At 41.8% G+C, this 10,170-nt stretch overlaps 1 protein-coding gene across 1 annotated transcript; it reads right to left on the bottom strand.

The window, feature by feature from the left end:
* Nucleotides 1-170: 170 nt before the first annotated feature.
* Nucleotides 171-9,601, bottom strand: hdac3 (histone deacetylase 3). Its single transcript, XM_030061483.1, has 15 exons — nt 9,412-9,601; nt 7,943-8,025; nt 7,590-7,732; nt 6,958-7,039; nt 5,929-5,985; nt 5,778-5,833; nt 5,440-5,573; nt 5,204-5,284; nt 4,614-4,687; nt 4,378-4,442; nt 3,758-3,847; nt 3,492-3,550; nt 2,916-2,995; nt 2,064-2,221; nt 171-1,896 (listed from the first exon to the last, which is right to left on the bottom strand). Exons 1-15 carry the CDS (start codon nt 9,467-9,469, stop codon nt 1,827-1,829), a joined length of 1,290 nt encoding a protein of 429 aa, XP_029917343.1. The 5' UTR covers nt 9,470-9,601; the 3' UTR covers nt 171-1,826.
* Nucleotides 9,602-10,170: the final 569 nt, after the last annotated feature.

The following is a 10,170-nucleotide window of genomic DNA, read 5'->3' on the forward strand; positions in this document are numbered from 1 at the left end:
TCACTAAAATCATCTTGTTGAAATATATGTGTATTTTACCTTGACATGCAGCCCACATTGGTTGTCACTGACACGGACTCTGTCAATGAAGTAGAAAGTCATCACATCGCCCTCTGGTGGCCACCAGACCTCTCAATTGATTATGTCACACAGCATACAGATACAGTGAGTCTATTTCTTCATTTTATTAAAAACAAAAAGTTGTCAACAACAATATCAAAAAATCACAAGTAACCTGTTTCTGGCTATTAGAGGAGAGCCGTGTGTGGAGGCAGAGACGGCAGAATGTGTTTTTAAAGTGGCTTCAAACACGGTCCTTCCTCTGAGGTGGAACCATAATGAGTCAAGGTGAGCAGACAGAGGAGCAGAGTGAAGAACCAGTGCTGTGAAACTGTTGGATGCTGCCAGCAGATTGCAGGCCTAAGGAGAACAGTACAACTGCATTACATGTGGCAACTTATTGGCCAACATGACACGGCAACACTCCTAGCAGCAGGTAATGAACCGAGAGCGCGCAAACTGCAATATAATCCAATTGGTTGATTAAAAGTTGTCACATCGTCTGATTAAAAATTCACGGACAGATTCTTCAATGTTGTTGTAAAAGTTGCCGAGTACATCCCGGCCCTAAAATATGATATGCAGGCAACTCTGCGAGGTACAAGAGAAGAGCAACATTGCCTTCCTTACATGTGTGTGTGAAGGGAAAATGCCACACAGCGAACACAAACGTGTGTGTCAGGACCGTGTATCTGCACACTAGCTGAGACTGCCAGCTGCCTTGTCGAAATTATCGTCCTCTACATTATAAACACAATGACAGTTCATACATTTGTATATACAATAAAAAGGAGGGAGAAGAAAAGGAGTAGAAAAACATGAGACGGGACTACTTCCTGGTTGGGTGTGATGGGGTCCGGTCCAAGGGGCCTCATTTACGCAAAGCTCTCTTTGATCTTAGACAAGTGCCCAGCTCTGTGACAGCTCCTGACTTCAGTGAGGTGTAAGGCACGACTATCGATATGCCATAATAACAATAATAATAATAATAAAAAAAAACCTGACCCCACCATGTTCTGTGAAGCTGGTTTTTATGCACCTCGTTTTAATTCACAGATGGAAGGTGCATATGCAGTACTATGTCCTTGTAATGAATTTGTTAATCATACAAGCATTTGAAGAGACAATGCGATCTGGGTTGGTTTTCATTAATGAGGCCCCGGCACACAGCCAGACGGAGAATTAGGTAGAAAAAAATAGTAATGTAACCTGGCTTTAAATATCAAGGAGCAGCTGGACTAAAGGTCCTGAAGCCCTGACACCTGATGAGAACTGTTGCGGTACAGGAGATGTTTTGTTTTTTTTGTTTTGTTTTTTTTTTTTTTCCAGTAAGTGCCTTTACATGCACGGATCACTTCAAACTACCTGTCCCTACATTCCAAGAAGTGATAAAAAATGCAGTTATATGCAGTATATCCCACCTGACATATCCAATTGAAAAAGTTAATCCTGCTTGCTCCAGGTTTGACAGGCGAGAACTCAAAAAATAAAAGTGAGAATACAGGTGTGAATGGAAACGTATTCGGTGATTTGGTTGGATCATGAGTTCAATGTGTGTGTTTGTGGAGTTTAAGACGCAGTGGAGCCTGCTGAGGATAACAGAGTCTGAGTCTTTCCTAGCTGTCCCAAATGTGGTGCAGGCAGGTTTTTTTAAAGTTCCTGGTAACTCAAAACATCGGTGAGGGAGTGCGGCTGCTGCATGACAGAGGGATGAGGAGGAGGAGGAGGAAGGAGAGTTCGTCCCTTTCGCTGTCTCTTCTCTCAGGTCAAATCTCCACGTCGCTCTCTTTGTCGTTGTCGTGGTCGCCGTCGTAGAACTCGTTGGCTGCCTCCGGCCTGCGGGGTGACGGAGGGTGAGCACCACAGGACAGAAAACTTGACATTTACATGGTGAAGTTCAACAAGGAGCGCAGGGGAAAGGAATTATGGGCTCTGATTTCTTCAAAAATGGGGACATGTGTGTGCGTGTGTGTGTGTGTGTGTGTGTGTGTGTGTGTGAGGACCTGGTGTAGTTGTCCTCGGCCCCCCTCTCGTCGGGGTCGGGCTCGTCGTTGCGTTCGTAACCCAGCAGGTCAGAAGGAACGTCGTGAATCTGGACACTCGGTGCGTGGTTCAGCATCTTCAGGTTCTCAAACACCGTCTGACGGATCTGCTCCAAATACTAATCAAAAAATGGAGAAAAGCCCTTAACAAAATAAAAGTCACCTCCCATATCAAGGTTTGGTGAATTATATGCATTATATGCTTTGTTTTCTTTACCTTACTTTTTGTAGTGCATTTACATATTTAATCTCTATACAGTGTAGCATTACAAGCATTCACAATTTAAATCAAAGCTGATGAGGCATGACCTGTTTCTATACCATTCATTTTCCTTCTTAACAAAACCCCACATTTAGTCTATTGATACAAACTACTGGTAGCTGTATTGCACGTAGTAGATATGCTAACTTGGATTCTCATCTGGACAAAGAGGACAAAAGAGGTCTGCTGATATAAACCCAGATAAATATACTAATAATCAAGCTAGGGTGTTATCAAGGTAAATCTAGGACTTTCCAGATGTTTCAATGTCAGTTTGTATATTAAATATAAAATCATTCGCCTGTGACATTAATGTGAAACCTAGCTGTCACCCTACTGAAATACAGGTCTGAATGACCGAGAAAAACTTCAAGATTTATAACATCAGTAATACAGGCAGAAGAGTTGAAGGCTGCAGTTAGAGGCTGTAAATACAGGTAATCTAATTCCAGACATTTTAAGGCTTCCTCAGGACCAGCAGACGCCCTGGACTGTGCAGTCCACTCTGTTGTTAATGCGGTGTGCTAAATTTGTGTGAGACGGTATTTCACCTGTCTGGAGTTCTGGTTCTCTATCCTGGTGCTGACGTCGGGGTGCAGCGTGAAGTCTGGGGCAAAGTACTCAAAATACTCTGCGCACAGGAGGAGAGAGAAGGACGGAGAGTTAAGAAAGTGAAAATACCACTATTTCCTGTTTAACATGACAACCAATAAATATTTTTAGCTATTGCTTCTAACACATGAAATCACTTGAATCAGCAGGTAAGCACAGGTGTTGCTAATGACATTCAGTAAGGTTCAGTTCAGTTTGGTGGGCCTGGACAAGCCCACCAAATTGATTGGTTAGATTAGTTACCATTACTTACTATGCACTTACGTCATTCAATGTCAAATCACTGCTTTAGCTGAGTTTCCAACAGATGGCAGTAAAGTTCTGTACAGTGTGTTTATTAATTTTCTCCCTCTGAGGCTCAGGCTACATATTCAAACCGTCATGACATTTAGATCCATCAGAAAGCCGCTTCAAAGCCATTTTAGCTCCCAGAACACACTTCCACAAACTATTTGCTCACTAACAAAAAGAAGCACCAAGGTGTCTCACATGTGGTGTACTAAAGCACAACTCACCGCTATAAGGCAGCTCATCACTGATGGATTCATCTACCAGCAGAGATGTCTCATAGGTCCTGGGGCACAGCACAGCACAACATTCATTTTCAGTGACTGTCACACAGCCATTTTTTCACCACATAATTCCATATTTCAAGAGTGATAACCTGTTTCTTCATTCACCTTTTGATCAAAACTGCATCCAGTTCACATTCAATTTTTGTCATCTTTTTTTTTTTTTTTTTTTTTTACCACTGGCTGCATGTCAGTAGCATGGTACTCACCAGCAGCGAGCCACGTTCCTGACTGTGTATCCTCCTCCTCCCAGCACCAACAGAGGGATCTTAAAACTCTTTACAAACTCCACACACTCCCTGCAGGACAGACACCATGACACACACACACATGCAACGTCAGAAACTGAAGGAGTTTCATTATTATGCTTTTACATGAGGCTCACAAAATAAATGTCTGACCTATGCATTAACCACATGTAGTATCTAGATGGTGCAGTAGATTTCAAAACCAAACTTTCTCCCTGTGCCTTTGTATACTGAAAATGGTGCAAAACTCATCTCAAAACACACGACTGATTGTTTGAGTGTAAACAGTAAATCTTAAAATAAAAGCAACTCTGATTTTAGATAGATAGATAGATTTTATTGTCATTGCACAATCATATACGTATAATAATGCAACGAAATTAGGGCTCAGTCCTTTCGGTGCAGGGGAGAATAGAAAGCATCGTGCATTCTGACAGCCCTTGAAGCAGAAACTCAGTCAGTTCATGTGAGAGTGAAAAAAAAATGTAAAATGTGATTATTTTTGGAGTCGCCAAAGTCAGGAGCAGGGCCACAGCATTCCAACAGAGGGCGCTCTACTTTGCTAAGTGCACTAGTCTCACCCGTGTCCTCGTATACTGAGGTTGAAGCAGCCCAGTCTGTCGCAGCCCAGAGAGTCTGCTCCACACTGCAAAGACATAAACAACTGGCTTTACATTGTGACTGAATCTGTTCACAGGACGTATTTCATCTGATTTCAGTCCAGAGCCGCCTTACTACTTTACATTAGTAACATAACCTGATAATAACCTTATAATAACAGCTGTTAATGAAGCAGATGAAGACCTGAGACACTGACCTGTAGGACGATGCAGGTCGGCTGGTAGAAATCCACCACCTGTTTGATGACCGGCTGGAACAGCTGCCTGTAGCCTGGACACACACACACACACACACACACACACACACACTTTTATATTAAAATTTTGCTGAATCTCATGTGCTGGCAAGTTGACAGAGGTGTCAACGTCCACACAGCTGCTGCACAACATCATCATCAATTTCTTGGATCACAGCATGATACTAATGCAGCTCTGTGCGGTGCTGTGTTTGGTGATATATTACATGTAGTGACACAAGATGAACTGAAATATCCTTTTAGGCAACAAAAAATGCCAAAATTCATCATTACTCTGAGATAAAAAGCCATTTCCAACTTAAATTTAAGACTCTTTGGTGTCATTTTCCATTTTTAACCATGCCATCTGATAGAATACTTCAGTGTGGTGTTGAATAATACTAGACTCTGGTGTCATGACATGCTTAGGTACGCATTATAGTGCTTTTATTTTCACTTCTCTCCATGCACATCACTCCACAAACATCAGATATGAGAAGCACCAACCACAGGAGAGGAAGTGAGAAACAGGAAGCAGGAAGTGGACTCACTCTGGTCATCGATGCCATCTCTGAGGGGAACGTTGAGGCAGTAGTACCGGCCGCTCTCTGCCCCCACCTCATACATGTCACCTACAGCAAACACACAAACACACACACTACATCAATACTCCTGTCTCCATATTTCCCTTTGCACTACTTGAAAAAAAGGCAGACATTTAAGATCTTAAATGAAAGAAAACCTGAAACTATCTTTTCTCCTCTCTGATGCCTAAAGCAGCACTCACCTGTCCCTGGGAAAAAGTAGTTTCCATATTTGTGGAAGGATACAGTCATGACGCGGTCGGTCAGGTAAAAGGCTTCCTGGACGCCGTCGCCATGGTGAATGTCTATGTCGATGTATAGGACCCTGGGGTGGTATCTGCAACACACACGCGCACACACACCGAAAAATACAGTTATTAATATGAAAATGTCTGTCATTTGCACAGCACCGAGGATACCAACACAAATACTTATATATAAACACACATAAACACAGTTAAGTGGTAGATATATCTATGCCTACAGTCAATTTGCAACACCACACAAATGATTAAAGTTTTTCAGCTGAGTGTGCTCTTACTTGAGGAGCTCCAGTATACTGATGACAATGTCGTTGACGTAGCAAAACCCTGACGCCTGCAAAAACAGCAAAATCAGCTCAGCACTTCAACAAGCAGAAAACAGCAGCGTGGGATAAAATACAGAGCGAGGCAGAGTGACTTTATTCTCACCTCAAATTTCTTCGCGTGATGCAGCCCTCCGGCCCAGTTGATGGCGATGTCGCAGATCTGGAATAACAAACGAGAATCGGTGAATGGCAACCAGGCAGGGGCGCCGTATATGGGGGAAAAGTTAAGACAATTCCAAGGGCCCTTGCCTGACATGGGCCCCAAAAAATAGGTAAAAACTAATATAAAATTATTAAACCATCATCGAGTAAATATATATATTTTTTTTGTTCATGGGGCCCAAAATTCCTGGCGGCGCCCCTGCAACCAGGTCACCGTGGAGATGAGCGGATCAGCTGTTTGGATATTAGAAAATCAATGATTTATTTATAAGGCACCTTTCACACATAAAATGTAGTACAAGGTGCTCAACATCGAGAAAGTAGTGGCAAATAATAACAAAATGGCAATTCTAAAAAGAGTGTATATGCAAGAATACATATGAAAACCATTAGAATATAAAGCAAAATTTAAATTTATTATTAAAAACAAAGGAAGTGTATGAAAGGTCTAATTAAATAAAACAAAGGTAATGCACATGCAAGTGGCATGAAAGCTAACAACAGAAACAAGACAATAAAATAGTCAAAGGAGGATTTAAAAAATATCTAAGTAAAATCAAATCAAATTCAAGGGCCACTGGATTTGTGCAGTAGAAAAGCACATGAACAGTGATATATGCAGTGCAATGTAGGAGTAATGCTGTAACTGTAGAATAAAGTGACTGAGGTGCACAATTCCAATAATAGAGTATTAATAGAGCCAGCAGAAAACACTGACAGCAGTTAGAGCAGTTTGTGGTGCAGAAGCCATGAAGCTCTACGTTTTAACAGCATCCTAAACATCAGCTGGCACACACATGTCCGCCTTTAATCGCCGGTTTCTTGGCAACAGCCGTGGGGGGGCAGGAGCACGGCTACGACTGAAATAATAACCAAACTCCATTAACACGACGCGGGAAAGTGGCTTCAACGGCACAGGCCACTGGCTTTCACTGAGGTGAATCTCGGTGAATGATGGAGTGTGTTTTACCTTGTGGTTGAGCTGCGTGGCTCCTTGTAAAGAGGCTCCGGTGTATCTCGAACAGAACTCAAACAGACCTGGAAACACAGGACTGATACATACACACACACACACACACACACACACACACACAGAGAGAGAGAGAGAGAGAGAAAGAGAGAGAAAACACACCGTAGTTATGGGCTAATCAGTCTTCCAGCAGTGAGTAGAGCTTGTATTGAAAGGATGGAGGGAAGTGGCCAAAATGTTTCTGCAAGACTTTGTGTTTCTGAGAAATACGCATCAGTCTTACATAGAGTTTGCTGGTGCACTTTAATTAAACAGTTACTCAGCAGAAGAATAAGTGATAGTGTTGTCTGAAAGCAACTGAGAACCTCCAAATGTAAGGGAAATGGGGGTTCAGGATCCATATGCCAATGATTTTTGGGCTTAAGGGTCAATCAGGCCCTGTTAACCCCTACACTCTCAAAAAAAGGCATATTTACGAAAACATTCCGCATCTGATAGTGCCAAAAAAAATCTTGTGGTGTTTGAAAATCATGATTCTATGATGGATTGCAATACGTGTGACGGCCTTTTTTTGCATGCATGTTTCTCAGAGTAAAATATTTTTGGGGAGAGTGACAGAGTTCAAGGCTCACCAGTCGTCCCCGACGTTGAAGGTGTTGAGGCTCTTGGTGAAGCCCTGCATGTTGTTGGGGCTGACCTTCTGCAGGAAGTCTATGTAGTCCTCAGAGTGGAACCGACACATGTCGTGCTGAGACGCCTTGTACGGCTTAAACACCTGAGACAACAAAAGAGGGGAAATGTTCAAAGGTCAACTCAGTGCAGCAAAGCATGGAAGGAAAGTATTACAAAAAGACTATAGTTACAGAAAAAAATTATAATAGTGTTAGCTGTTCCTCTACTCCTATCTCACACTGAGGAGATTTTAAAACTGAGAGTACATGCTTTGTCAGTATGAATGAACTCAGCTGCATAATTCACTGCTCACCATCATTTTCTTGTAGAGTCCATAGTGCAACACGAGACTGTGAGTTAGAGACAGACGGTGAGGCTTCATGGGGTGGCCAGCACCTAACACAACCAAAACACATACAGAATTCAATTTGCATATTAATCTGAGGCGTAACCCAACAGCTGAAAGAGTCATATTAAACACATAATGCTATATACAACACTTAAAACTGAGAAGGACTGCTTTTTTCAACAAAGAATGCAAAAACAAGCTGCATCATTGCATTTATGGTTGAATATCTTCCTCATCCTCTTCTGATGGACAGATAAATAACAGACTTAAATCACTCCACAAAACTGAAGTTACACTGGAATTAAAGGGTATTCTATGAATGATGGCGGTTGTATGTTTCCCTGATGTTTTGTCTCACATTCTGAATGCTGCATACATCAAATAAACTTTAGTGAAAGATTTACATTAGTGAAAGATTCTGAATCAAATCCTTAACCCTCCTATGATCTTTAGGGTCAGTGTGACACCATTCAACACCTCTAAACACATGACTTTCCTAATTTAATGGGGACAAGCGAGTAAACAGTTATCATGCCGCCATGTTTTCAATGTCCTGGACACATTTTGTATGAATCAGTGTTTGTCTGGGGGTCGATTTTAGTTGTGTTGGATGACACTGAGGAACTATAACATGACATTTATAATTACACCTGTAGCAGTGTGAGAACCACTGATAATCAAGGTAACAGAGAGGGAAAACATGATTCCCACCGAAGCACTGATGTATAAGGGCTGGAGGGGCGGAATCAGTTTTATTTAAAGGGTTACTATCAAAATAAACATAAAAGTACTTGACAGATAAACATGGAGAAACATTATTATAGTCATTTTCTGCAGGCTTAAACGGAGAGGGTCAAATTAACACCAACTAATATTAGAAATAATGTTAGTAAATGTTGACTGTCACAGCGGGGTTCAGTTTTCACGGAACAAACTGACATGAAAACACATCACGTTTTAAATGAGAGCAAACAGCGAGCTAGCCACGGCGGAGCTGTATGAATGACACCTAGCTACCATGTTGTTAAAAATGCATTATTATAAACCCATTCTCCTCATAGCAAGGCTAGTTTTACTTGGGGACTAAACTAAACTACAAATTTCCCTGTATGTCCAGACCACCGTTACACTTCATATCTGTCAGCTAAAGACAGAGGAGCAGCTGAGCATCGTACACAGCTAGCTAGCAGGCGAGCTAAATATGTCAAGAAGAACATACCGGTACAATACTACTCAAATACCAATGTACTGAATACCGGGATAAAGTATCCATGTTAAGGATAAATAGACGTGTTACATAGAAATACAAAAATTCGAGCTACAGATAAAATAAACCGGGGAAAAAATCACATCTCTGACTTGATTAGCATGTAGCTAACTCAGATAGCAGCCATTCGCCGTGCAGGCCCGCTCTCTACGAAAACCACACTCACCGTAGTGAAAGTTGCCCACGTCCGGGTCGTAAAAGTAAGCGGTTCGGTTGGACATCATAACAGAGTGTTCTTCTCGACGTTTTCTTGGTTTCGTGGAGGTTTTCAGCAGCTACGAGACCCGCTTTCTTTCATTTAGCAGGTAGTCGCCATGGTAAACACCGAGGAGCGGCGTCATCAGCCGGGGACAGGAGCCACGGAGAGGGGAGGGGGGGATGAGGGCGCGCTCCCTGTTTTCTACTGAACATGTTGTGACTGTTTACACATGAGCACATACATGTTGTTGTTGTTTTTAAATCGTGCATGATCATTAAAATGCACGCGTTATAAACCTCAGTATCATTAACAAGCATTCTGCAGCTTTGGCAGGCAGATCACATGTCAACACAGTGCAGGTGCTCACTAAACTTATTAAAAGGTCTAAAATGTAATTCAGGGTGTAACTCAATCTTTAGAGTGCTGCAGAGCAAATGTATTCTTAAAGGTGGTTGCATGAAAAATCACACAGTCTTAACTAATTTCACAGTTTGCATGTTATCTATAATTTCATTGCATAACAGTAACTATAGAAACTGAATTGACCTCACTCAAAGGACTCAATTCGCTCTCAGTGGCTGTAACACACAACCTCTGGTCTGTTTTTCCATAACTGATCACTTTGATTATAGTGTGCCACATTAAATACATGTCAGTGATAATAATGTAACATACTTGTCATTTTTTTCCTTTTAAAATATTTGATGCATTGCCGGGCTGGGTTTT

This window comes from Myripristis murdjan, chromosome 10 (genome assembly GCF_902150065.1).
Source record: "Myripristis murdjan chromosome 10, fMyrMur1.1, whole genome shotgun sequence".
Lineage (NCBI taxonomy): Eukaryota > Metazoa > Chordata > Actinopteri > Holocentriformes > Holocentridae > Myripristis > Myripristis murdjan.

Bases quoted from the DNA above. Each gene is read 5' to 3' on its own strand.
- hdac3 (XM_030061483.1), bottom strand. From the start codon at position 9,469: ATGATGTCCAACCGAACCGCTTACTTTTACGACCCGGACGTGGGCAAC. The intron at 7,040-7,589 runs GTGAGCCTTGAA...TGTATGTATCAG, and splicing joins TTCAACGTCGGGGACGACTG to TCCTGTGTTTCCAGGTCTGT. The intron at 3,848-4,377 runs GTGAGACTAGTG...TCTGTCCTGCAG, and splicing joins CTCAGTATACGAGGACACGG to GGAGTGTGTGGAGTTTGTAA.